The sequence below is a fragment of the Suricata suricatta genome, chromosome 2 (genome assembly GCF_006229205.1).
Source record: "Suricata suricatta isolate VVHF042 chromosome 2, meerkat_22Aug2017_6uvM2_HiC, whole genome shotgun sequence".
In the NCBI taxonomy this organism is placed as follows: domain Eukaryota; kingdom Metazoa; phylum Chordata; class Mammalia; order Carnivora; family Herpestidae; genus Suricata; species Suricata suricatta.
In genome coordinates, this window is record NC_043701.1 from 1,651,239 (window position 1) to 1,678,433 (window position 27,195).

General features: G+C 47.4%; 1 protein-coding gene across 6 annotated transcripts in view; it reads left to right on the forward strand.

The window, feature by feature from the left end:
- LMBR1 (limb development membrane protein 1) overlaps positions 1 to 27,195 on the forward strand; it is a 127,505-nt gene that overhangs the window by 33,096 nt on the left and 67,214 nt on the right. For 3 of the 6 annotated variants that reach the window (XM_029920959.1, XM_029920991.1, XM_029920974.1), the window contains 4 exons: positions 18,225 to 18,351; positions 18,769 to 18,837; positions 19,810 to 19,874; positions 23,520 to 23,592. In XM_029920959.1, the coding sequence (XP_029776819.1) occupies positions 18,225 to 18,351; positions 18,769 to 18,837; positions 19,810 to 19,874; positions 23,520 to 23,592 (334 nt within the window). Of the gene's footprint in view, positions 1 to 2,337; positions 3,011 to 12,478; positions 12,523 to 13,542; positions 13,783 to 18,224; positions 18,352 to 18,768; positions 18,838 to 19,809; positions 19,875 to 23,519; positions 23,593 to 27,195 lie in introns of those variants that run through there. The other 3 variants (XM_029920985.1, XM_029920968.1, XM_029920998.1) reach the window with 3 other exon arrangements.

Consider the following 27,195-nt stretch of genomic DNA (forward strand, 5'->3'; position numbering starts at 1 on the left):
CAGGGCGCACGCCGCAAGTCCATGGCTGACGGGACTGGACTATTAAATCTTCTGTTTGGCATTTCAGCATATTTATTTGTCTATTAAATCATTTATTCAGCATGGCCCAACATTATTCTTCTGATCTCTATGAAATGTTTGCCATTTATTTGGCCCATTTGTACCAGAAGTAAAAGTTGTATATTCACATAAATCAGAGGCAATAGGATTGTGTGACAGCCTTGACATTAGGGAATATTTTTGGTTGTGATATATCTACTTTTCTTTAAGGCTGAAGTTATTAGCAGTTACAGTACTTAAAAATTATTGGTTTGTACATTTTCTGGCAAGCAAATAAGTTCTCATCTAGAAAGACAAGTTCTTATTGTTCTAGAATGATTGAATTTTAAGAGACTGAATTGTTAGAAGTATATATATAAATATATGTCCCTGTAGTGATCAAAAGTAAGATTAGTGGGCAAAAACTGAAAAAATCAGGCTGTCTCATCACAAGAAGCAGTTAGAATTAAGGGAACTGAAACGGCCAGTTTCATAGAAACATTTCCTGTTATTCTCCTTAGAACACGAAGAAGAAATTTGAAGTTAGAATGCTAGGTTTAGATATTTGTACGCTTTCATAGTTTAGTTGGGATTACTCGATACTTAATGTTTCTCTTTCCATGTTAACTAATGAATATTAATTTTTATTATAAGCAGTTGATTTTTAAAGCAGAATTGTGAAGGGTTTAACAATTTTTAAGCTTTTTGGTTATATGAAAAATGGATTTGTTGTCTCGATGATCTCATTTCTTTCGAAAATGCCCAGAATTAAATTATACTTCGGATTTATTGTTTTAGAAGAGATGTAGTGAAGTAGCTCACTGTGCTGAGTCACTTCCGAGTCAGCGTCCGCGTGCTCCTCTTCTCTTTCTGCCGTTACCGCAGGTCAGGCTTCATCGGTTCTCACTTGTCCTCCTGTGGCTTCTGCTTCCGGTTTTGTTCCTATACAAAGTGACCTGCATATCTGGCCTTTCAGCCATTGTTTCCTTAGTAATATTGCGCAGCTCACCTCCCAGGTGCTTTCTTTTCTTTAATTAAAAAGGAATTTTTAAAATGTTTATTTATTCTTGAGAGAGAGAGACAGACAGACAGACAGACAGGTGGAGCAAGAGCAGGGGAGGGGCAGAGAGAAGGAGACACAAAATCCAAAGCAGGCTCCAGGCTCCGAGCTGTCGGCACAGAGCCCGACTCGGGGCTGGAACTCACAGTCATGAGATCATGAACTGAGCCAAGGTCGGATGCTTAACTGTCTGAGGCCCCCCCCACCCCCAGGGGCCTTCATGGCCTCCTGTCCCCATGTGGTCTTCTGCCAGGAAGCCCTCTTCTCACTTCCGGTGGCATCTGTGTGTAAGTGCTCCCTCCTGATGGTCCTTGTCTTTTTGGCGGCCTCCCTTGGGGGTGACTTGCTTCCTTCCCCTGTAGTGGGGGCTGTAATCATATTGTGATTGTCTGTAGCTGTGTCTTTCTCTTATTCACCGTGGCAGTCCCAAATATGTGTACTTACCTACTGCAGACAGAGCTTCTGTACAGGGAAAATGAAGCATAAAGGCTGAGTAGGTCTTAGGTCCCGTTGATCTATCGGAGGAAGGGTCTAACAACGCATCAGTGCTCCCCTTTCCGGAGAGGGGTCGGTTCTGGGTTCCTGCATGGTTATCTTCCAGGGTGCGTTGTTTTCAGAACCGTTTTAGGACCTCAGCACAAAAGAGGACATGAGAGTTTGCTTTATTTTGGTGCTGCTCAGGCTTGCAGTCCAGAGCCTCCGGGGTCAGTGATAATGAGGCTCTTCACAAACGCGATGAGTCTTTACAGAATCCTTACCACCCCCGCTTGGTGTACACAACCACCCCTCCGGCCCGTCGTCCTGGTCCTCCAGCGGGATGAGCCCCAGAGCCGCCGCCCTGAGTGCCCGCCGGGGAGAAGGTGGCGCCAGGCGCCTTGCTGCGGCCTGGGGATGCTGACCACCTGCCGAGGTGCGAGGTGGGAGCGGCTTCCTTCCCCGGCCCAGGGCGCTCCTCCCCCAGCTCCGTCTTCTTCCCCAGCCTGGCAGGGCAGGGCTGGCACACCTCTGGGTTCGGGTGCCTCAGCGGCAGGAGGACGGCTGCCAGTGTGTGGTTGTGATGGGAACGGACTTGGAGAGCGGTGTCCATGTCGGGAACCTGGCGTGTGCCCAGGCTAGTCCTTCCGTGGAAGGGCCCCGCCTCTTCCCTGCAGCCAGGCATCATCCGCGGTTCCCGTCGGTTTAGTGTTTTGTTGGTTCTAAGCTGCTTTCATGTATTTTATTTCATATGATCTGTTAAAAATCTGAGAAGTAACCAAGGCAGATTTCGTTGTGCATATTTTATAGATAATGTCTTGAAGCCCGAGTTTTCTTGGGAAACTTCCAGGACACAGCGGCAGAGCTGGAACTAGACTCCAAAGAGCGTTTTCTCCCCTGTGTTAGTATTGACTCATCAAATAGTCCTGCAGCCTTCTGGAGAAGAGAGGGCTCCTGCAGTGCAGTTCTATAAAGATGCCTCATACTATTTCCAGTAAGAAAGTCCACAAATGTATATTTTTTCCTTTAAAAGCGAACATCTTGAGAGCTTGTGAACGTGTTTGGGAGTCTGCCAGGTGTCAGCAGACGTCAGGGGTGTGTGCCCGTGGTCCCAGTGCGTGATTACCCACTCGGGGGGCCCACGGGCTGCGGCGGTGGTTTGGAGCATTGTGTGTTTTCTGTTTTACAAAGTCTTCGTCGTGTGTTACTTGGTGCCATAATAAGTGATTATTTAAACACCACGAACATAAGGGCACTGAGGTTTCAAAGCAGCATGGTGAAGAGTGCGCAGCCAGCAGTGACACAGGAGATGACCCTGCAGAGGCGCCCGCCCAGTGAGTTGTCACCTGGCCTTGGCGAAGGGGTTTGGCCCAGTAACAGCTCCATTCTGCGCATCCAGATGGCCCTGGAACTTCAAATGAATACTAACCAAGAACAGTGAGTAACAACTATAACTAATTTGGCTTTTTACATATCAAAAATACATCGCCGCGGCCTGGAATGTTGTTTATTAAGAAACATTTGCAAATAACTGCCTGAAATCTTCTCTCACTTCAATACGTAGAAATAAAATATGAGGGTTATAAAAAAGGAATCAGTTTTTCAAAAGTTCGAGATGTTAGAGTTTAAAAAATACTGTTAAGTTGTAATGCATAGAGAAATTTCAGTCTGTATATGTTATACATAAGGCTTTGTTTGAGTCTGATTATATGATGTTTGATGTCAACTCGTGAATTTTCTCACCTGGTTAGTTTAAAGGCAGTTCAGTAGCTCACCTCATTGTGAAGTAAAACCAAGTCAAAAATTTCGCTGTGTAACCGAACCCCTGCGGTGGTAAATGCAGACAAGTCCCAGGCAAGTAGGAAGGTCCGCAGAGGCCAGCGCTGAGCCGGCGGCACAGCGCTCGAAGAGCAAGCGGGCGGCCGGGGGTGGCGAGGTGCTCACAGGGTGACGCGGGGTCGCAGGCCCGCGGAGGCCAGGAGTTGGGAACCGGCAGAAGGGCCTTCTTGTTCAAAACGCACGTGCTCACACATCCGCACGCACGCACGCACACGCACAGTTGTGCACACCTGCACACGCACCCCTTGCCCACTGATAGGGGGCCTCAGAGTTCCTCCCCAGGCCTGTATCTCCTAAGGGCCGGGGTTCAGCACTGAATACCTGTTGGGAAACTCCAGGCCAGGAAACTAGCAGAGAAGACATTTCAGAGCATTATGTGTCCTGTAGTCATTTTAACCTAAGGTTAGGTAGGTGCTTCTGAGTAAATGTTAGTTAGAGATGGCGGCGCCTCGGTGGCGTCTAGCTCTTGGTTCCGGCTCAGGCGGTGACCTCAGGGGCCGTGAGACTCAGCCCCGCACCAGGCTCTGCGCTGACGGTGTGGCGCCGGCTTGGGATGCTCTGCCTGTCTCTGCCCCTCCCCTGCAAGTGTGCGCATGCGTTCTTTCTCTCAAAATAAACAAGCGAAAAATGTTAGTTAAAAATGGTTTAAATATATACTTACAGTTGGTTTTAGAAAGTTGGTTTAAAATAATCTAAGATTTGTTACCTGATCCTGTTTAAGGATGACATGTGCTGCTTAATTGCCTTTGAATTAATTGTGTGAGAAAACTCAGGAGTGAACAATAAATATCATAGAAACAGGCCTAAAGAAAACCCGATTTCATTTTATCATTATCAAAACCTGATTTACAGTTTCGAGTTACACACTCTCTTAGATACTGGTTTAGTTCTTAAGTGTTATCACCTCTCAAAGCCAAGAATGAATAATATAGTCTTTTTTAATTTTAGCTATGTTTTCTGTGAGTTTTTACAAAGATCTAGTATTTTAATCTATGGAATTTCGTGAGATGCTTGAAAAGAATGAACTTAAATTATTTTTTCTCTGTATTACTATTCAGTTATTCAGAGCAGTTATTACAAGAATATTACCTTTACCTGTTATTTTTAAATACTTTATTATATTCTTACCTTTTCTAGGTCTGTGAGGTTTGGACTTTCTGGCTCATAGCTCTCGGAGTCACTGCTCTTACTTCCCCTTTTTTTTCAGTCTGTAATTTCTCTGGGATGTTTCTCCGTAGCTTTGATGCCATCTACTTCCTGTCATTCAGGGATGTCTTAACATTATTAGTCTGTGCATGATACCCTCGTCTTCAAGTGTAACTCATTCAGTGCTTTCTTCTTGGCCACTTACTGCACCCCTGGCACTGGTGCAGCTGCTTGGGACAGTGTAGATTAACTGATTGATAATTTATTATATATTTTTCCTGTCTTCTGTGGTTAGAAAAAAGTGTGTGTTTAATCCATCATCTTGAACTCATGTCTCTGATTCCTTTTCTCTCTTTACTGGCCCTTTGTCTGGAATGCGGTATTAATCCCCTAATTGTTAATTTGGGGACATTCTTTGGCCTCTTTCCAGCCTGGGAGGTTCTGTGGTCCCTACCTGGATTGGCTCTGATTTTGTCCACAAAAAGCAGTCTTTCGGCTGCTCCTCCTCAGCTTCGTAACCTGTTGTGGCCTCTCATGGCTTTGCTGTTCAAAGATCTTTCCCAGCCTAATGTTCAGGAATCCTTGAGATTCCGAGATGGTTTCCACGAAGCACAGATCCTTCCCGAAGGCACCTGTATCGCAGGAGCCTTATGGTTAGCTTTCCTCTGCCCGTCAGGCTTGCATGAAGCGTACTTCTGAGGCTGATGGTTTTGATTCATTCTCCTGGTATCTTGACTTCTACTGTTTTTCATCGATATTTCAATTTAAACAATTTCATAGAAAGCCAGTTAACTTCACATTGTATTTTAGGTCATCCCAAATGACCTGTCAGTATTTGTACTTGGATTATTCTGTAATTATAATTCTTATGTACATATATTTTATGTCCTTTTCCATTTAATAATTTGTTCTGTGTATGTGAATTTTCTGGTGCCAGGAAAGGTGGCCCAGAACTCGGACGGGCAGGGGGGGTCCTGGTGTTCTGTCAGCGGAGGCCTGGCCACTGTGTGGTGGCCCCTGGGACTCATCTGCTGTTGCAGGGCTGGCACCTTTGGCCGATTTCCTGCCGACTTGGGTATTGTATATCTCTTTAGGGTTAGAGGTAACATGGAGGAAAGTAAGAGCAATGAGCATGATTTTTTCTGGTATAATTGATTTCTACTCCATGCAAAAGATAGCCGAAACATTTTAATTTGTTGTCCCGTAGGTCAGTATCCAGTTTTGCATCTGATTTAGCTAATTGTTGTTAGCATTTCCAGTTGTCTACATCTATCTGTTTTTCAGATTCTTCTTTGACTTGGTCCTAACAAAAATGAAAGCCATGTGGCTCTGCTGGTAAAGGGTGTGGGGGACAGAGAGCCAGAGTACTCAGAGGGGAGCTGCAGGTGGCAGGCGGCAGTCACAGCCCGTGGGGGCCGGCGGGGAAGACGGGGCCTCTGGTGGCAGACGGTCCAGGGGGTGCTGACAAGCGCGCCCCGGGACCCAAGCCCCTGAGGGGCCCCCGCAGAACCGGGTCCGCCTGTCTAGACCTCCGTTCTGGGTCCACTCACCAGTGCTGTTGTCACCAGGGGCGGGAGGCGACGAAGAGAACAGGCGGGACAAAACCCTCAAATACAAAGACGAATAAGGGACTCAGAGATGGCCCGGCGTTTGGGGCAAGTCAGCGCGGCGAGAGGCTCCAAACTCAGTGTGTTCTCAGAGCTCAGAGACGAAGAGCGGACTTCAGGGAGATAACAATATTTGATCTGGTGTGTTAGACTTTTTTTGGCAAAGGGAATTAAGGACAGCTTACTCTCCGTATTGCCAGATGTGAAAGTTCTGCGGAGTCATTCTGATTGGAAAAGTCAAGTCCAGACAGTTTGCAGGATACTTTCACTAGGGGACTTCAGTTTCATACAAATTTGTGCAGAGATTTGAAGATGAAGCGCTCGGAGTTTTATTTATGAAACTAGTATAATCTTGATACTGAAAGTAGACAAGGATAGTATGAGAAAGGAACATTATAGGCCATTTGTATTTGTGAATACATATGAATCAGAAAATATTAAGCTGAATCCAGCCATGTAGGCAAAAGATCATTATTGAAGAAAACTTCATTTCAGGTATGCAAGATCAGTTTCACCTTAGAAAATCTATGGCTATAATTCATGTTAAGAAAGTAAGTGAGAAAAAAAATCAAGCAATCTTAAAAGAGACACAAAACGCATTTCTAAAAATCAGTAACCATTCATGATTCAAAAGCAAACTAAGAACTTGAGGGAACTTTCTTAACCTGATGATAGATATCTACCCTAAGTCTGCAACTGACATTGTACTTAATGGTAAAATGTTGAAAGTATTTACTTTAAAATTGGGGTGCCATCTTAACTACTTTCATCTCTAATAATAACACTCTAATGGAGTTACTGGTAGTACAGTTAGACAAGCAAAGGAAAAATTGAAAGAAACAAACAAAATAGTCATCATTAACAAATGATATTGTCTATTGAAAAATCCTGTAGAATCTAAAGATAAGTTATTTTTTTCAAATAAGAAAATTTAGAAAGGCACCTGGATGTAGGATTAATACAGAAAAAATTAATGCAGATTAAAATAGAAAAAGATAGAGAAATCAGTAATAGCAACAAACAGAATATCTAATTTAAGATATTTTTATAACAGGACAGCCTAAGGTATTTTGAAATAAAATGGACAAATGGTATGTGAAATCTTTATGGAAATAAAAAATCTTACTGGAAGATTTTAAGACTTAAAGAAATGGATAGGTATTCTGTGTTTATGACTTTATATGGTAAAAATGACAGTTCTCAAATTTTTTTAGAGTCAGTACAATCCTAATAAAAATTCTACCAACTCATCTTATAGAATGTGATAAACAGATAGTAAAATTCCAATGGAGCAACAGAGAGCCAAGAGCGGCCAGAGCGCTGTGAAGAACATGGCGCTGGGACTTGGAGGAGCAGGGCCTGGAGACGTGTCTGGGTGGGGCCCGTCCGCAGCCGCACAGCCCGCGGCAGCAGCCCCGGTCTTTGGGGGACGCGGCTCCTCACACCCGCGCGGACGCTGGACCACCACCCGCCCCCCCCCCCCCCCCCCCCCCCCCCCCCCCGCAGGAGTAAGCGGCGCCAGTGAGAGCGTAGGGACATTGGAACTCTCGTACATTGCGGTGCGTATGTAAATGGTGCAGACGCTGTGGAAAACTGTGTGTTGCTTGCTCAGAAAATTAAAAATATGTGTGTAATCCAGCAATTCCATTTCTGGGTATATACACAAAAGGATTGAAAGCAAGAACACCAGAAACTGATCTGTCTACCTACCTTCCTTCCCTGTTTCCTTCCTTCCTTCCTCCCTTCCAGGTTTTTATTTAAATTCCAGTGAGTTAACACTCAGTGTAATGTTAGTTTCAGGAATACAGTGGAGTGAGGCCATTCAGCAAGTGCTCGTCACAAGCGGCCTCCTTAGTCCCCATCCCGTCTCACCTGTTCCCCTCCCCCACTCTCCTCTGGTAACCGGTGAGCCTGGGGCCCTCCCCCTCCGCCGCCCTCTTCCTCTCTCTCCTTCACAGATATTTGTACACTGATTTTCCTGGCAGCACTATTTATAATGGCCCAAAGATGGAAACCACCCAGGTATCCACCAACGGAGTAATAGGGGAACAAAATATGGCATACACTGTGCTACAGTGCCAAATTATTTAGCCTAAAAAGTGAGGAAATTGCGGCAGATGCTCTAACATGGATGAACCCTGAGCATTGTGCGCAGCGGAGTGAGTCCGACCCGACAAGGTAAATGCCGGGCGATGCCGCTTACGTGAGGCCCCTAGAACGGTCAGATTCAGAGAGACAGAAAACAGGGTGCTGGGGGTGAGGGGCAGGGGCAGCAGGAGGGAAGGATGGGGACTTATGTTCAGTGGGCGCGGAGGCTCTGCTGGAGAACGGGAAGAAGTTCTGGGGGTGGCTGGGGACGGTGACCGCAGAAGGGTCGGAAGGAACACCCTTAACACCATGGGGCCGGGCTCTGGGAGACGCTCAGAATGGCGAACTTTGTGTTATTTGTGTGTTGTCACAACCAGAAACAAGAGTCAGTAAATGACGAACGTGGCAGTTCAAGTCTGTGGTTACATCTGGCCAGGTGGGTGTGGAAGTTTGGTGCCGTGGGGAGGGCCACGTGGTTGTGATGATGTTCCTTTAGGTCCTTAGCGGACACAGAACACCAAGCGGCATACTTTCATCATTTAAAAATAAGAAGGGACGGAAGCCTGTTTATTTCTTGGTGATGGGCTCCCACTATCCAGATCAAAGCTGATGTGGATGTGTAAAACCAAAGTGCCAGTTTATCAAGGTGGGGGTGGAGGCAGGTGGGTGGGGGGTGGAGACGGGCTCTGACTCTTGGTTTTGGCTCCGGTCATGGCCATTCTGTCTCAAAGACAGAGCCCTGAGTTGGGCTCCACACTGACAGTGCAGAGCCTGCTTGGGATTCTCGCTCTCTCTCTGCCCCTCCCATCCTCTTCCTCTCTCTCTCTCTCTCTCTCTATCTCAGAATAAATAAACTTAGAAATGCCAATTTATTGATTTTCAATGAAAAATTATAAAACACAGTTGTGCATGCCTACCCACCCGAAGGAGCTGTCGTTGGGAGCTGGGTGGGGGGGGTGTGGAGATCAGGGAGCAGCTCGCCCCGCTCAGCTAATGAGGCTCTGGTTGGAGTGGGGGCCGACAGCCCTGAGCTTGTCGCGTCCGGGTGTCTGTGCTCCCCGGTGGCACTCTGGAGTTCCTGGGGCTTTCTGTGTGGGGGTACTCTCTGCCACATGAGCGTGACACGATCATCCAGATCATGTGACAGTGCTTTATATTAAATTATACACTTTACATTTTGTGCATTTTGCTATAGTAATGTCATAAATAAGAACCCTAATGATTTGTTGTCTTTATCTGTTTTGTTTAAAAATATTTTTTTAACATTTACTTATTTTTGAGAGAGAGAGACACAGAGCGTGAGAGGAGAGGGTCAGAGAGAGAGAGGGAGACACAGAATCAGAAGCAGGCTCCAGACTGAGCTGTCAGCACAGAGCCCGACACAGGGCTCGAACTCATGAACTGTGAGATCATGACCTGAGCTGAACTCGGCCGCTTAACCGACTGAGCCACCCAGGCGCCCTTGTTTTGTTGTCTTTATCGAGGGCTTTGTGAAACAAGTAGTGGTATTGGCTTCTATCGTATTCAATTTCTTAGAGGACAGAGTATTTGACCTGGGCATGAGTTTGTTATTTTGGAATTGAAAATTAATGTTATAGGAAAAGAAGCTTTTATTTGTTTTACTTCCTTTACTAAATTAGAGGTTCATCCTCAGTGGGTTTTAAGCATTCTCCCCTACTGCCCTATTCGCATGTCAGTTTTCCTTTGGTGTCTTGATTCTGGTGCGTGAGGAGGTGGAAAGCTCGTGCTCCGAAAATGGACAGACCTAAGATTAAAGGGGAGCTGGCAAGCCCTGAACAGGTGGCCAAGGGCAGAGTGTTTAACTTTTGGGGCCGCGAGCTTCTTCATCTATAATGCAGCTCACCTTCTAGTTTATTGTGAAGGCGCAGTGAGCACGTACACAGCAACTGGGAGGAGCTCAGCAAATGTTAGTTCCTGTCTCTTCTTTCCCGTGAAGTTTATAACTAAAGCTTTACTGGGACCGAGATAGCAGGAAAGCCCTTTCCTGGCTGCTACTTTGATATGATGTAGTGCACCGAGAAGCATTTTTCCCAAGTTTAGAATTGTTTTAAAATTTTAACACAGAGTCCCTGCAATCTTTTTATGGTTCAGTTCTTTGATTTAGTTGCTTCATTTACTTGCTGTGTTAATTTATTTACTTGCAATCTGGAGGGTTTTTGTTGATATCATGAGAAGTTTCTTCTCATAAATTTGAATACAGTGAACATCTTAGTTAAATGAACTGGTAATGACAGTGTTTTTATTTTAACTTCTCCTAAATCCACTCTGCCAAATTATAATAACTTGAATATTTTTTAGTTTTAATTTTTCCATCTTATATAAGCTACATTAAATGAAGAAAATACTAATATTAGAAAATCATTCACTATAGCATAACATAGCTTTCTGTAAAGCTGTTTCCTTTGACCTGGTATAAAACTTCTTGTCCAAACTCTTAAGGATTACTCGGGAGCAAAGGGGGGGAATGTTCCACACTCTGTAGAGATGTTTGTTTGTAGCTTTTTCGTGGTTTAAAATAATTAATACCTGCCTGTATTTTCTGTTCCTTATTAGAGCCTCAGTCGACTGCACGTGTGTTCGGTGCGGTCTTGATGGCACGCTGAGCAAACCTTATCACGACGTTACTAAGAGACTCTTTTTGTCAAATGAAAGCAGTGGCTTGACATTTATTTTAAATGGTCTGTAAATGTAGACCTTTTCCCAGGCTTTCCTGATGGGTGGGGCCACAGTATATGAGGTGGTGTTTACATACCTTCCAAGAGGTCAGGATGTCCAGGCAAAACCTTGTTTAAATGTTCATCACCATAGAAACATATCAGCTTATTGTTAGAGCTCTGGTAAATACATTGTAATTTTCACCTCATTGATCTTCAGTACAAAGTAATTAAATGTGTAATTGACTAACAGAAATTTTTCAAAGAGCAACTATAACTATTTTAATGGTTTAGGTTTTACGCATTCTGTGCTTATTTGAATCTAGAAAGAAATCTGTGTCCACGTTTATTTAGTCTTTACTAGCCTATTTAATTTAAACTGTTTTAATGTGATAGTTGTAATTTCCAAAATAATACCGATAGAAACTAGTCTAATTACGTAGCTTGCTTTTCTTTAAAACAATATAGTGTTTTATTAGCAGGAAGAAAGGACTTCGTTTTGATGGTGTTTTTAAGTAATACGTTGAGTGTTTATTGAACTATGATTTTAGGAAAAGGGGCGGAATTTCACTATAGTAACTTAGATGAATGGTTTTGGGGAGGGTTGAGAGGAGTATTCACACTAGGGATGAAATGATGGCAAGGTTCTTAGAGTCTCAGTAAGCAGGACCCACTGCCAGCTCCCAGCATTACTTGACGGGGCCGCCGCTGCCGATAAGGACAGGCTCTCCTGGTGCTGTGACCTTGGGTCCGGGAGGCGGTCCTTTTTAAGATGAGCCGTGGAAGCCTTTTTCCTCTCTGACCGCGTTCTCCTGCTTCTTGTTTGCAGGGTGTCTCGGTGCATTATTCTGACATCTGGCACATCTTGTCGCTCGGCGAGTGCAAGAAGAGGGTTGATGGGAACCTTCCCCTTGGGGGCTGCCTGGCTCTCGATTCTGACTCTTAATGGAAAACTGAGCATAGGCGTATTTTTCGCTTATATGCTGTCCTGCTGGCGATTAATGGTGGCGATAAAAGCCCTCGGTGCTTTCATTACTTTGCAGTCAGAGTTGCGTACAAAAGTTTCAGAGTCTCACATCTCACCTGCCGCGCCGTGCGGACTCTTAGGCCTTGTAACACCGTCAGGACCGCAGCGAAGGCGGTGGGCACCGTTCCTGTATTCTCGGCACTTGGATGAGTCAGTCGATTGTGAATTCACACCCGAAACCTCTGGTTACTTAGAGCCCCATTACCTCTCTCCTCTCTGCCCGAAACTGGTTGAAGACAAAAAAGCTGCCACGTGGCATTTAATGAGCAAATTTCTGTTTTTCTGTTGGTTTTGCTAAAGCTCATAAATGTGACACTTCACTGATTTCAAGTTGGGCTGATTGTATCTTGTTTAATCAGAGAAACCGAATACAACGGAAAGGAAAGCATTCCCGGCCCGGCCTCCTAGTGGACGGAGTCAGAATAACAGCTGCTTCTTCCCTCACCAGTTCTCTTCAATATTCATGAGCGGGCGGAGTCTCGAGGCAGGGAGCGGCTCTGTGTGTGTGGTGTGGCCGGTCCCTCTCTGTGCTCAGTTTGATAACTGAGAAAGAGCAGATCTCTTTTGGTGAGTTACTTCCCACTTTTCAAAAGAAATATCGAGAATGGGAACAGTTTATGTGACCTGACGGTACGGCTCTTTTCTCCTTAAATGATTCTTACGTGGCTGCTCAAGCTTGTGGGTGTACATTTCTTCTTGGTGGTATTCTTATATCTGTATAGAAAAAACATCTTCTTGGAATTATGTAGCTTGTTTCTTTTTAGAAAAACTGTTCACATATCCTCTTTCTGATGGCAAAGCCTGCGTTAAGGACTTAGTTCGTCCACGTACGGGTATCGGCTGGTAGTTCTCAGACCAGGGTGTCCCCCTCAGACCGATTGTACATGTGTAGGCTGCATCCTAAAAACTACTTTTCTAAATGAGGGAATAATTGTTCTTAATGTAAATGGAGGGCTTAGTTTTTCAGTGTAGTAGCAGATTTCCTCTTTTTGACATAAATGCTACTGAAAACATTAAGCTCGCGCAATTTCATGGTAAATGAGGTTACTTTAACCAAGCTGTTTTTCAAATAATTTTTTTGCCAAGGTTACATTTAGAGAATTGAGCCAAAAGTACTTGGGAGTACAGAAGTTATATCAGATTTTGCTAGAAGCGGACTATTACTACTCCGCTCTGACCAAGGGGGTAGCTCCTAGCCGTGTGTGCCTATATAAATTTAAAAGAACTAAAATTACGTAAAATTAAAAATCAGGGGTGTCTGGGTGGCTCAGTTGGTGAGGCAACTGCCTCTTGATCTCAGTTCAGGTCTTGATCTCAGGTTGTGAGTTGGAGCCCCGCGTTGGGCCGCTCTGGGTGTGAAATCTGCTTACAATAAGTACATTAAAAAATTAAAAGTCAGTTCTTCTGTCACAGTAATGACATTCTAAGGCCTTGATAAACACACATGGCTAGTTGCTATCTTATTGGGTGACACAGAATAGAACATAGCCGTCACCATGAAAGGGTCTGTTGGACAGCACTTTTGTCTGCTATTCAATCCTAAATAATTTGTTTCATCTGGAATTATTTTGTTCATTATTTAAGCAGCAATGGAAGTAAGGCCCACCTTGAGGGGTGTGTGTGTGCAGCACCTCCGTTGGCTAGAAGTGGCGCTGAGGAGTCTGACGTCTCTTTGCTGCTGCGTTGGTGGCCCTGGCCCGTCACCGGCCTGCACGTCTGCGGGCAGGCCCTGCCTTGGAGAGACACGATCAGAGCCGCGTCTTGCGGCGACTGTCCTGCCACAGCAGTGCCGGCAGCAGGTCAGGCAGGGAGGCGGCAGCCGTCCAGGTGAGGCGGATGCGCTGTGGAAGGGGAGGAGACGGGTTGAGGTGCGGTGGCACAGCGGGATCAGAGGCACTTGGTGGCTGACCGTCAGGGCCTGAGGTGTGTGTGCCTCAGAGGGTGCGGCAGGAGGCGAGGTGACAGGGATGTTTCCAGTGTCTGGAAACAACGACACAGGGCATTGGTGCCATTTATTGCCTCATGTGACCCCGAAGGAGCAGGTTTAGGGGACAAAATGACGAGCCTGACTTTAGAATGAAGACTAGCGAGGTGCCTGAGGGGAGGTGGCACTGGGATGTGTGGCTCTTGATCTCAGGGGACAGCTTTGGACTAAAGAGAGAAACCCCAGGGTCGCTGGCTCCATGGGGAGGCCAGGTCATCACGGGGAAGGTCGGAGCAGTCTGCCTGGTGTCTTCCTCAGAAATGACCCATCTGCCTCGGGCTGCTGGTCAGGGAGTGGCAAGCCCCTTGTGATTGTGACGTAAGCTGATCCAGCATGGGGAGGGAGGGACATGTAAGGCCGAGCCGTCGTCCTTTCTAGAACGAAAGACAGAAGAGCGGAGACAGAGACACCCGGGGCACGTGCGGGCTGCCTGGCTGCGGTTCGCAGGAAAGTAGGGGACGAGATTAGGGTCCCGGGGAATGGAGAACAGTTAGAAAATCCTGGAGGCCCCCTCGGCAATGCGGTAGCACACGTGTCTTGTGATTTTGTAACCCCTCCCAGCACTGAGAACTCAAGGAGTGAGCTGCCCGGGGGAGCCCGCTGGCCCGCTGGCGGGCAGAGGGACCCGTGTTAGGACGGTGTTGGTGCTGAGTCACCGATAACAGAGGCGGGAACAGCGCCGCTGGAGGAGTCGGGGGGGCTGGGGGTGCGGGTCATGGCGACGAGGACGCGGGGCTGGGGGGAGCGGGGCGCCGGCTCCCAGTCTGAGGGCTCAGGCGCGTCTGAGACCCGAGGGAGTCGGGCCGTGCACGGAGGGGCCCCGGCGGAACGGGGGCGCGGTTCGGCGGAGTGTGTGTTACACACGATGGTGGGGCCTGTGATAAGTGCGCGGGAGGCTGCCGCTCACGTCGCCGAGAAAGGCCGGAGCGCTTCCTGTAGGGCTGTGGACGCAGGGGACGGAGATGGGAAGGCGGTGGGGAGCTGGCACCAGAGGGTGATGGAAATTTAATTCAGAAACACAAATGATAGGTGAACTCCAGAGCCTTGGAAACGTCAAAGACAAAGGCGATGATTTGAGTCATTCCAGTTGACTCTTCTGTGGTGCTTACTGAGAATCCACCCTGCTGTTGAGCATGTCACTTATGTTAACTCATTTGATCCTTTTAATGACCCCAAACAGGAGGGGTGTTTTAATCCCATTTTACAAAGGAATAAACTGAGGCACAGAGAGTTTAGAAATGTGCCCCGCGTTACACAGTTGGTCAGTGACGGGACCAGGCTTTGAACCTACGCAGCCTGCTGCTCGAGTTGGGATCCTGAACTACCTCACTATAGTGTCTCATAAACGGAACTTGGATATTTTAAAAGTTAATTTGCCACTCTCTTGGAAGTTAGTTCTTTTAAGAAAAAATTAAGAACATTAACTTGTTCTCATATTAAAGTCATGTGCATTCACTCTAGGAAACTTGGAAAATACAGAAAAGCACAAAGTATTCAAGAAAAATAGTTCCTTATCACCATAGTCTTTTTAGCTGGCCTTGTAGACAAACACATTAGCCGCCCCCGGCCCCCGGCCCCGGGAGACGGGCCGTGTGACCAGGCTCCCGTGCAGCGCAGCGCAGCCTCCGACGGGCATCAGCCCGCCGGGTCCTTGGGGCCCCTGCTTCCCCCGCCTGCCTCCTCCTTGGGGAAGAGCGTTCACTGGTAGGTCCCGGGAGTCTCCTCACTGCCCTTAATCCGGCCGTGTGGGCCCTTGTTTGCTGTTCAGAAAGCCGTGTTAGCTGCCCGCCCTTGTCGCCCGCCTGCGGGGACTGTGGAGGGTGTGAGACCTCGCCGAACCCCCAGGCTGACAGGTCGGTCCGCCGGGTGCCTGCGTGGCTGTGGGCAGGAGGCTCCTGGACCAGAGACCGAGGACTTCCTGACTCAGAACAAGGCAGCCCATTAGCTTCCCGGTGCCAGGACAGCTCCACCCTCCCCGCAGCCACAGGAGGGCGCTGCGGCTCCGGCAGAGGCCCAGGTCACAGGGAGGACCCTTGACCTTGAAGGAACCCACAAAGGGGATGCAGGGAAGCCCGCCCTTTGCTCTGTAGGGGGCGCTATCTTTCTCAAGCTAGACGGGAAGCGGACTGACTTCTGCCTCCGAGAGACTCTCTCGCTTTTTCAAGGCTGTTTGCATCCAGAAACCCTTCAAAAGACAGTCCTGAACAAGGCTGTGTGTCCTTGCCTGTGTTTGTGAGATGCACAGAAATGGGGGAGTCCCGTGGAGCGCTGGCTTCCCACGCAGAGTCACATGTTTGAAGAAAGACACACTTAGCTGCCAAGAAATATTTCTTTTTTTAAATTAAGTTTATTTATTTTGAGACAGAGTGGGAGAGGGAGAGGATCCCAAGTAGGAGCCCGATGTGGGGCTTGAACCCACGGACCGTGAGATTATGACCTGAGTGGAAAGCAAGAGTCAGACGCTTAACTGAGCCACACAGGTGCCCCTGTTTCTTACCGAAATGTCAGAGGCAGTGTGTAAATCTTCTGCTCGATTTATTCCCCAACATTTATCATCATCATTGACAGTTCTATATTAGTTATTATTACATATTACAATTGCTTAATAATTATCACATGTATCATTAAAACACTTTTGTGTGGACATTGGGTCTCAGATGGTTCCAAGGACCACTACCGTTGAGTTCATATGTTATGACACTGTGACAGTGTTTAGCTTCTGTGTCCTAACACTTAAGACACATGGGGCTTAGGAGCCCCACTGCTCGTCAGGGCTGGTCGGAGGCAGGCAGGATTTGGGCTCCAGTCAGAGTCAGGAAGAGATACAGATTAGAGCACTGATTCTTTTCTGTTTTATTTGTAAGCTTTCCACCGAATATTTGATGTGTAATAAAAAGATTCTTAGAAAAAAAGACTGTGGCTTAGGAAGAGAGAAGGGGAGAAAAAGAAGTCAGTGTTGAAAGGCGGCAGCCATGGTTTGGCACCCTAAGCGGGGGGAAAGGCTTGAAGGGCAGGCTTGGAGCGCTCTGCAGGGAAGTAGGGGGAGTTTCGGAGAGTGTTTGGGGACTGCTCCTGACTCATCTCACTCGGTAATAGTTCCTGTTAGGTCTGATGTGTTAAATAAAAAACACAAGCATCGTTCACTCTGGTTCCCCGGCCTCGCTTGCCGTGAACACGTGAGTTGTGCTGACTCCACATTCGGGGACACCCCTCAGCTGCCCCGGGCGGCCCCGTTGGAGGTGGGGCTAGTAAAGACAGGCCTCCTCCACCGGCTTCGGGGCTCTGGGGCTCCCTGTCCTCACTCTGCATCTGCGCACCTGGCGCTGTATTGAAGTGCAGCCTATCCCGTTAGTTCAGAAATCAGCCAATAACATCAGGGTGACATTGAAGTCGGATTTAGATCTTTGTAACACATCTTTAAAGTACTTTTTTTCTTTAAACTATTTTCAATGCGGAAGGAAATATCACGGGATTTATTGAGACATGGGTTTACTTATAGTTTGTTGTATTAGACGTACATTAGTGCATTTTTGAATTTAGGTACGGATTCAATCATTTGGTGACTTTTCCAGAATATAAGAAAGTTGTTTTTTGGTTCATTTGTTTGCCTGTTCCAGTAGGTTTCCAGTTTAGAAGTCTGGCCTCTGGTTTGGCCCTGAGGACAGAATTTGTTTTATATTTAAAACAAAATTGTGCATAAATTGTGTTTTACTGTAAAACAAAGTTGTGCATAAAGATGCTTTATTATGAAAACAAAATTATGCATAATGATGCCGTATTAAATACGAGCTGCGTGAAGCGATGACATTTCATCTAACGAGAAGCAGGGAATGATCCGCGTTGAGGTCAGCGTACTTCCCACGGGCAGTGCTCGGGCCACACGCCAGGGGGCGCCTGGGGGCTGTGGGAGCTGCGGCGGCTGCGCTCGGAACCGGTGCTCCTGCTCACTGACGCCTGCGGGGGCCCCTGGGCGGCCCGGCCCGGAAGCCCTTGATTAGCATCACAGATAAAAGTTCGTTACCCTGCGTCTTACAGATGGTTCTGCAAAATGTTTTCAAGGAAGAACGTTTTTGGTTTTCTTCAAAGCTTAATGGTATGTCACATAATTTTGTAAAGAGGAGTCAGTCTAAATATTACAAACTCTAAAGTTAGTGGGTTTGGTCTTGCTAATAAATATAAATTTCCTCCACTTCCAAAGAATTTTTGTGCTTTCATGTTGCTCAAAACTCAGTTATTCATGAGATAAAATAAAGTGCTACAATTATGCCTCCATTGTATTTTTCAGGGAATCCGAGCCCGGATTTTGGAGACTCTGGTCATGCTCATCCTCTTGGCGCTGCTGATTCTGGGGATAGTGTGGGTGGCGTCCGCCCTGATAGACCAGGACGCGGCCAGCATGGAGTCGCTGTACGGTGAGCCGGCCTCCCTGGCGGGGCTGTGGGTGGGACGTCCATACACATCGCTCTCTGAACTTCGTAGCGGTTCCGTCTAGACTTACCCCTCGTTGTTCCAGAAGGAAGTCTTCAGACACGTTTAAGAAAAGAGGATTCCTGTGTTTGCTGTCTTCAGAACAAGCAAGCAGCTTTTTTGTGTGTTAATTGGTTTCTGTTCTTAAAATTCTTTGGAGGCTTTTTTTTCTCCCTCCAAACAGGTTTTGCAAGACTTCCTTTTCTATTTTAGATCTCTTTTATTGTACAATTTGGAAATTATATGGGTTAGCAGACTCAAATAGGCAATTACAATGTTTATCATACATTAGTTTACAGTCAGCCTATACCTTCATGTACAAGATTTTGGATTTACTAAAATACATTTGCATTTCTTTTTAGATCTCTGGGAGTTCTACCTACCCTATTTATATTCCTGTATATCTTTGATGGGATGTTTGTTACTTCTCTGTAAGTATCTTTCTGACCCACGGGTTGAGGAAGTGGCGTCTTGTGTTTTGGAAAATAGGAAGGTTTCCTGATGAGATTCAGAATCTCCAAGCTTTTAAGTACAGATCTGGCCCTTAACTTGTTGTACGTTAAGATAAATTTGGATAAACTGAAATCTTGAAAGAAAACGCTTGTGTTGTTCTCTAAGGAGAGCATCTCTTCCAGAGAGACGCACGTGCTCACGCACATGCTCACGCACACGCACGCGCAGGCACACCCGTTGCAGCATTAGATTCTGCTTTTTAAAGAAACTTTTTTAATATTTAGTTTTGAGAGAGAATACACATGCGCGCACGCACAGGGACGGGAGGGGTGGAGAGAGGGGGAGACACCGACTCTGAAGCAGCTCCAGGCTCCGAGCTGTCAGCCCAGAGCCCAATGCCGGGCTCGAACCCACAAACTATGAGATCATGACCTGAGCTGAAGTCGGACGCTCAACTGAATGAGTCCCTAGACACCCTTAGATTCTGCTTTTGACGGGTGATGTGAACTGCTGTGTGATTTTGTGGTTTTCATTTCAAATTTGTTCAGTTTTGCTTGAGGGATTACAGTCTCTCTCAGGTACATTATTAAGTAGATAAATGTAGCTAGAAGGAGTGGAGACGACAGCCGTCACGTGTAGATGCTCCTGCCTGGTTCTCAGTTTCAGTAGCTCTTGAAATTTAATCTGCTCGTTAGTTGATTTTCTTTAATTTCTTTTGGGTGAAAATATTTATTATTATTCGACTCCAGAGTCTTGCACATCCTAAGCCCCCTTTGGTCTCCATGTAGCTTTCTTCCTCCACGTCCCCGCGCCCCCAGCCTCCTTGCCGATGCCTGGAGTCCTCTGACGAAATCTGAGACAGGAGTTTTCTGGAAACGGTGATCTTTGAGTTCGTTCTGTACCCCGGGGCTGGCGGCTCACCCCCCGCTCTCTGTCTGGTCTCCCCGCAGTGTGCACCCCCGTCGGCCTCTCCCGCATGTTCACGGTCATGGGGCAGCTGCTGGTGAAGCCGGCGGTAAGTCGTCGTGGTCGGGCGTCGTCTGGTTCTCAAGTAAACGTGCCGGCGTCGGACGCCGTTCAGGCCGCAAGTCGGCGGGCCGGGCGCAGGGGCGCTTTTGCGGGCTTCTGACGTAGCCGGCACGCTAGCTTTTATTTTAACCTTTTTTTACCTCTGGAAACCGAATTTGATTTTGCTTTTAAAATACTAACTATAGACACTTAGGTAAAAAATTCCTCTGGCAAATTTTAAGACAAAATTTACAAATATTTACTCGTATTTTAGGTATCCGTCATCTTGTATCAATAGTGACTCTGTTATATTTCAAAATTTACCGCATACATCCCTTGATTTACACAGCATTTGTTTCAGAGACACTGTCTGAAGATTATATTTTGATCCTACTTTTCACTTTAATGTCAGAATTACCATATATTCATTTTTATTAAAAATTAAAAAAAATATTTTTGAGGGAAAGACAGAGTGTGAGCAGGGGAGGGGCAGAGAGAGAGGGAGACGCAGAATCGGAACCAGGCTCCAGGCTCTAGGCTCTGAGCTGTCAGCACAGAGCCCGGTGCAGGGCTCGACCTCAGAAGCTGTGAGGTCACGGCCTGAGCCCAAGTCAGACGCTCAACGGACGCAGCCCCCAGGCGCCCACGAAATGCTCATTTTTAAGTGGTCTTCAGTCATCGGTAGTAATTGTAATGACGTCCCTGAGTTCTTTGACCTCCAGCTATTTTGTCAAACATTTACTAACGTGAAAATAATTCTTAGCTGCATTTAAGAAACTTGCCACTTAGATTATTTTCACGGGTCTTCGTTGCCCTCAAATCAGGTGCGGATGACTCGCCACCTGTCCTGTGGCCCGTGGACTCTGCGCTCTGTGCCTGCGCCTCTGGCTCCTTCACACTCGCCAGCTGGTGGGCTGTGCTCACACCGGGCTGTGGCCTTCGCTCCCCGGGCGGGCCTGCGCCTTTCTCCCGCCAGGGCCCCCGCCCGCCCGCCCGCCGCCCGACGGCTGCGCTCCCTGCCGGTCCCCGAGGTCCCCGAGGCCCCCGAGCCTTGCCCCGGCCCTTCAAACCGAGATACGCCAGCCGCTTCCTCTGCATTTCTCACTCCCCTTGTTTGTGTTTCGCCAGCGGCGCCCGCTACGGTACGAGCGTCCCCTGTCCCCTGTCCGTCGTTCCTGCCGGAGCGATTAGGTGAAGAAAACATCAAGGAACCACTGTAGTATTCTTTAGTAATGCTCGCTGGGTTTTGAAATATTTTTAAAAATAAACGTCAAAAAAAATCTCTTCATAGCTTTTGTAAAAATAAAATTGGATTGTTTAACTTGCTGCATAATGTATATGCACTCGAAAAGTGCTATTGAATCTTGATATTTACTTCCCTCTTGAAGAGGTTTTGTGACACTGCGTTTTTAATTTTTCCCAATTCTCTGGGTGAGCTTTGCTTGTTCGTTCGGCCTCCTTCTCTGTTTCTGTTTCCTGGCCCCCAGATACAGGCAGACGTTCACAGTTGTGTGCTCGGCCCGCAGACCCTCTGCCTGCCGACCACTCGCGCATCACTTCTAAACGTCAGTTCCGTTGAGAAGAAGGCAAGGGAAACGAACACAGTCGGTGTCAGTGCTGTAGCTGAACACGCCCCAGAGCGCAGAGCCCGGCCCCCGTAAAACCGTCCCCAAAGCTGGGTGTTCTCCTCCCCTTGCCTATTATTAACATTATTCTCAAAACTTTAATTATCTACGCCTCTTTTCTGGTTCCTAACCTCCAATAATAATGGTTATTTAATGAGTATAGGCTCGGGGTTTGTGATAAGCACTATATTCTACACACATTTCATTTCATCCTGTCAGCAACGTGTGGAAGTTTCGGGGGTGGGCTTATTCCGCGCTGAGTTCCGTGTAGTTCAGGGAGACGGAGCTGCTCGGGCAGCTGGCAGGCCAGCGAGGACGGGGCGGGGTCTGAGCCCGGGCCGGGGGCTCCGGAGGGCCCGAGCTGCTTTATCGTGGCTGTGCGTCTACCTCTTCACCTCCGCTCTCCTCCCCTTCAGGTGCCTTTCCCCCTTGCAGTGCGTTAAGCTGTCAGCTAAGAGACCACTGTCCTCAAAAACATAGGCCAAAACCTTTCTTCCCACCTAGAAGTTGGGAATCTTCCTTCCTCTGAATTTTTCTAATGTTTATTTTAGCTTCAGTTATGATTGTTCTTTTAACCCTGTCATTATTTTTTGGGTTCCTTATGTCTCTCCAGGACACTGGAGTCTAAGCCGTTTGCGGCCAAGGACTGTGTTTGACTGTGTTGTTAGGCCCCCAGGAGGTCAGAGTGCTTAAGAGCATAGACTTCAAAAGCACATAACTCTTGCCAGACCCTTGTGTTCTGGCCTAAGATGGGGAGCTAACGTTCTGACGTTCATGGATTGTTGGAGAGTCAAGGGCACAATGCACACAAGCACTTAACACAGATGCCCGTGAGCCGCTCCCTGTGTCACTCAGTCACACCAACGCAGCCCTGTGGTGGAGAGTCACGACGGACGCTTGGCACCAGAGGAGGGACTCTTTGTGTGGGGGCCACACCTTAAGAACGGTGACAGCTGCGGGTTATGGGCCCAGCAGGAGAAAGCGGCAGGAGCGTCGCTGGGTAGGACATCCGGTACCGTGGCTCCCGCCCGCCCCAGGCACAGAGCCTGTCTCGCATGGCTCAGCCTAGTCCGCTGGCTACACTGGCGTCCCCCTCAGGACAGGGCTCGTCTCCTGCGGGGCCCTCGCTGGTGGCCTGCCAACGCGGGGCTCCCTACCCTCTTCTTCTAGGATGGCCGGCTTTTGTAACTGGGTATTCGTGTATCACTGTTTATCGTTCTTTTACTGTTTGATTTTGCTGTCAGTGCTCGGCCTGTTGATAATAAGGGTTTTATTGAAGTACTGGGAATTACTGGATTGCTCTAAATAAATTTTATAGAAATCCTGCAGGTTCAATACCCGATAAGAATTGTATGCTGTGTTAACAAAGTAGCGTTAAACGCATTTTAGGTTCGGTCAGTTGTGGAGATCGTGCGGGTAGTGCCCTATGTAACTGGCGATTGGTCGGTGGTTCTTGTTTTTTATTAGTGTCGTGTGGCGTGGCGGTAAGTGGCGGATATAAGCATCATATTTCCTAGAGTTCTGTCTGCAGAATGTTTTTGATTATACCGGTATTTGCTATTTGCAGAAAATTTTTAGCTTATAAAGATGATGTAAGAGGTAGTGACTGAGTTCATAGATTTCTTATCTTAAATATTATGTAGGTAAATGTAAATGAGACGCTGATGCTGCACGAAGTGATCTGTTCCTTCTTGCGCTAAAATACTTGGTTTGGGCGTAAGAGACAGTGCTGTATTTAGCCTTGTGGATGGTTGGCGCTCATGTCTTTATTTGTCACTGAGAGAGGTGCAGCGTTCTTTACTCCTTTAAATGTAAATATATGTAGACTTTATAATAGTCAACTTTTGATGTGTTTAGTTACATACTAAAATATTTTTCCTTAATTTGTATATAGAATAATTTGAGCATTTTTAAGTTCCTAATATTTTTTATTGGTTACCCAAATCATAGGCTTAATAGCCTAAATAGTCTCATAAGCACTAGTTTTATAATAATGCATTGGTCACTGGTTTGATCTTTGAATTTAGATTCTTGAAGACCTGGATGAACAAATTTATATTATTACCCTAGAGGAGGAGGCACTCCAGAGACGACTGAATGGTATGTGTGCATTGCATCTTTAGAGCTGAATAGAAATATTATTTAATTCAAGAAAGACACTAATTGAGGGGGGGGAAATATACGCCTCTTAGTGCATTGCACCACTGCAGCAGGTCAAGACGCGAGGGTAACACGTGAGCGCCGCAGCGAGGAGAGTCCTGCCGAGGACCACGGCACCGCGGCGAAGCTCCCGTCCTCCCGAGCCGAGCTGCGCCGTCGCCTGGCAAGGCCAGCTCAGGTCCGAGACCCCGGCCACTGAGATCCACCGCTGCTACCAAGACCCCAACATATTTTAAGTATTACGACTTACAGTTACTGAGGGTTTGCAGATTTGTATGTTTTCTTAATGACTTTATTATTAATTTTCTTAATATTGATTGATTTTGAGAGAGAGTATGTGAGTGGAGAAGGGACAGAGACAGAGAGAGGGAGAGAATCCCAAGCGGGCTCCACGCTGTCAGTGTGGAACCCGACGTGGGGCTTGATCTCACAAACCACGAGATCATGACCTGAGCCGAAATCAAGAGTCAGATGCTCAACCGGCTGAGCCCCCTAGGCGCCCCTTCTTAGTAACTTTAACATCCTTGCTTCATTTCGTCCTGTTGAAATCCTTAAGGTGAAAAGTAGTATGTCTTTCTGCTACTAGGTGCCAAATTCGACTGTCTCCATGATGCTTAGGAGTTCTGTTGTTATTTGGGAGTGCTGTTCATTATCAGCTCTGGGGACCAGTAAGCATGTCACAGATCTTAAAGTCTGATTTTTAATTACTCATCCTTTTCGGCTTCAAATGAAGACCCAGTGAAGAAAAGAGTATGAGATAGTTTAACAGAGAAATGACATCGTGTGGATTAATTTTCTTTTCATTTTACCTAAATGATTTTCACTCTGCACTCTTCTCCTGCAAAGTTGTTGGCTTTTTCGTTAATGTTGAAAACCAACTCCAACATCAGATTATGAATAGCTAACTGTATTTCAGGATCATAATTGAAGAGGTATAAAATGGAAGGTTACTTTTAAGTATGAAATAGGAAAAATATACCCACTTTCTTCAGTTACAAATAGTGAATTTAAATCATCAATTAAAAAGTGTTGCTAACATTTAAAGCTTTATTCTTAGGTGAAAGAATTTCAGATTTTATATGTTTTAGAGAATCCTGTCAATAATATCGTACCCTTTGGTACCAATAACTTTTAGGCTGGCACTACATGTGTCTTTTATTCTTCTGACTTTAATAAAGTTATGTTAACATTTGAGCCTATTTAATTTCAGAATTGCAACTTTACCCAATACTGTCAGCTTTATAAGATTTCATGGAAGCAGTAACCGTTGGAATACATCCGTCTTGCTTGGGTCACGATGCTGCTGCGCAGCGAACCTGCTGAATTGGGAAGCTGCAGCCTGCGCCGCGCGGGCGTCCGTCCCCCAGACCGGGAGGCTCCGGCCCCCGGAGGGGCCGAGACAGTGCGCCGCGAGTTTAAGAATTTGGGTTGAGTCAAAACAAACCCACACCAAAAATACAGCCTTTTCCCACTTTTCATTTGCACAGAGGGAAGAGAAAGTCCCTCCATAACTTTCTAGATCCTTCGGCTCCTCAAATTCAAAAGCGGTTCATTATATCTAAAGACACTGAAAAAGAAGTCTTTGCCAGAAGGCTAGATGTGTTAGAAAGTGAGGCCAAGCCCGAACAAACAAAATGCCCTGACTAGCACAGAAGTCTCCTTGGAGAGGTTAAGTGTGATCTGAGCATAATTTTATCTTCTACCATTGGGTGGCCACGTACCGTGGCTGACCGCTCTGTTGCAGGCTGGTAAAGTCTTTCCATTGACACTCTAATGACACTTGGGGGAAGTCCCTGTCATTCTGTCATTCGCTGCTCGGTAGCGTTGTGGACGGTTTCGGGTGGAAAACAACAGGCTTGTAGCATAAATGGTTCTGTAGGGAAATGGGCATATGGACTAAGGGAGATGAAGACTGAGCTTCAGGAGAGTGTGTTTCTCGGCATGCACAGAGGAGGAAATCAGATTAACAACAGTGTTTTATGATTTGCTATTTTTAAAGAAAGTATAGATCATAAAAGGTTAGTAGTGGAAATCATCTCTGGGTTTTCTTTAATCTAGTATTATGTCAGATGTATTTTGTTTTAACAAAATTTTGTATTTTAAATTATTTTTAAAAGGTGAATTAAAAGCTTTTTTTTTTTTAAGAGAGTGCGAGAGCAAGCTGGGCAAGCAGGGTAAAGGGGCAGACAGAGAGAGAGAGAGAGAACCTTGAGCAAACTCCATGCTCTGCACAGAGCCTGATGCTGGGCTCAATCTCACAACCTTGGGATCATGACCTGAAATCAAGATGTTCAACGACTGAGCTACCCAGGCTCCTAAAATATTTTTTATTCTGGGCTATTGAAAATTGCAGAATAATAAGAGTAAAAGATTTAAAAAAATGTATAGCAGTGATTTACCCCAGAATTCACGGTTGTGTTTTGCTAGTGGCCATTGAGTGTGCTTTCTTGGTGTGCTTGCGAGCGTGTGATGTGCACCTCAGGGGTCTTTGGGATAGCTTCATTGTTTGCTCTGAGCCCATCTGGGGGTGTGCGTGCTCCAGGGGCAGGAGGGGGTGGGGTGTGCGTGCTCCCAGGGATGGAGGGGGAGGCGTGTCTGTGCTCCCGGGGCAGGAGGGGGTACGGGTGTGCGCGCTCCCGGGGCAGGAAGGGGGTGGGGTGTGTGTGCGCTCCTGGGGCAGGAGGGGGAGGCGTGTCTGTGCCCCCGGGGCAGGAAGGGGTAGGGGTGTGCGTGCTCTCGGGGCAGGAATGAGCCCCAGATCATGATCACCCTGTTCTCACGGCCCCGGAAGCCACCACTGCCCCAGCAGGGCTCCTGCTCCCGGCGTCCCCGGCACGCGGCCTGCCCCTCCCCTCCCTGGGAGCCAGCTTCAGGAGCCCCGCGTCTCCAGGACCCCTGTCTCAAGACTGCCCCCCCCCCCACCTCCTACCTCCCACTCTGACCTGACTTCCCGCTGTCCCCCAGCTCCTGACACTGTGGGCACCGGGAGGAACCGTGTGGATCCCGTGCTCTCCCAGCACAGGCTGCTTCTGGTCCTGGCCAGGTGGCAGCTCTGTCCTTGCCACGTGCCTCGCCTCACTCCTTTTGTTCTCTTCTGCTGCCTTTGGACACCTTGAACCTCGTGTCGTTAGATTGTGACCCCAACTGCTTCTCCTTCTTCCCTTCACTCTTGGCCTTCCAGACTGTTCCTTGGCCTTCCTCGAGGGCGTTAGCTCCTCACTCTTGATCGTCCCCTTGGCCACGACGCCTGTCACAACTGGCGACCTCAGCGTCCCTGCGGGTGACCCGTCCAGCCTGCCTGGCCAGCACAGGCCTGTCCGGAGCGGTCCTCTCAGCTGCTCGCTGCCAGGACCCCTGCGCGGCCCGGTCACCAGGGGCGGCCCCTCTGCAGCCTCACCGCCGGCCACCCGCCAGGAGCCGCGTCCTGTGGTTCTCTGTGCCGTCTGTCCGTCTCCGTACCGCGTCACCACCTCTTCTCCCTCACGCCCGCCTCGCGAGGTCGGCCGCGGCGCCCTGCCCGCCCGGCCCGCTCTGCCCGCCCCG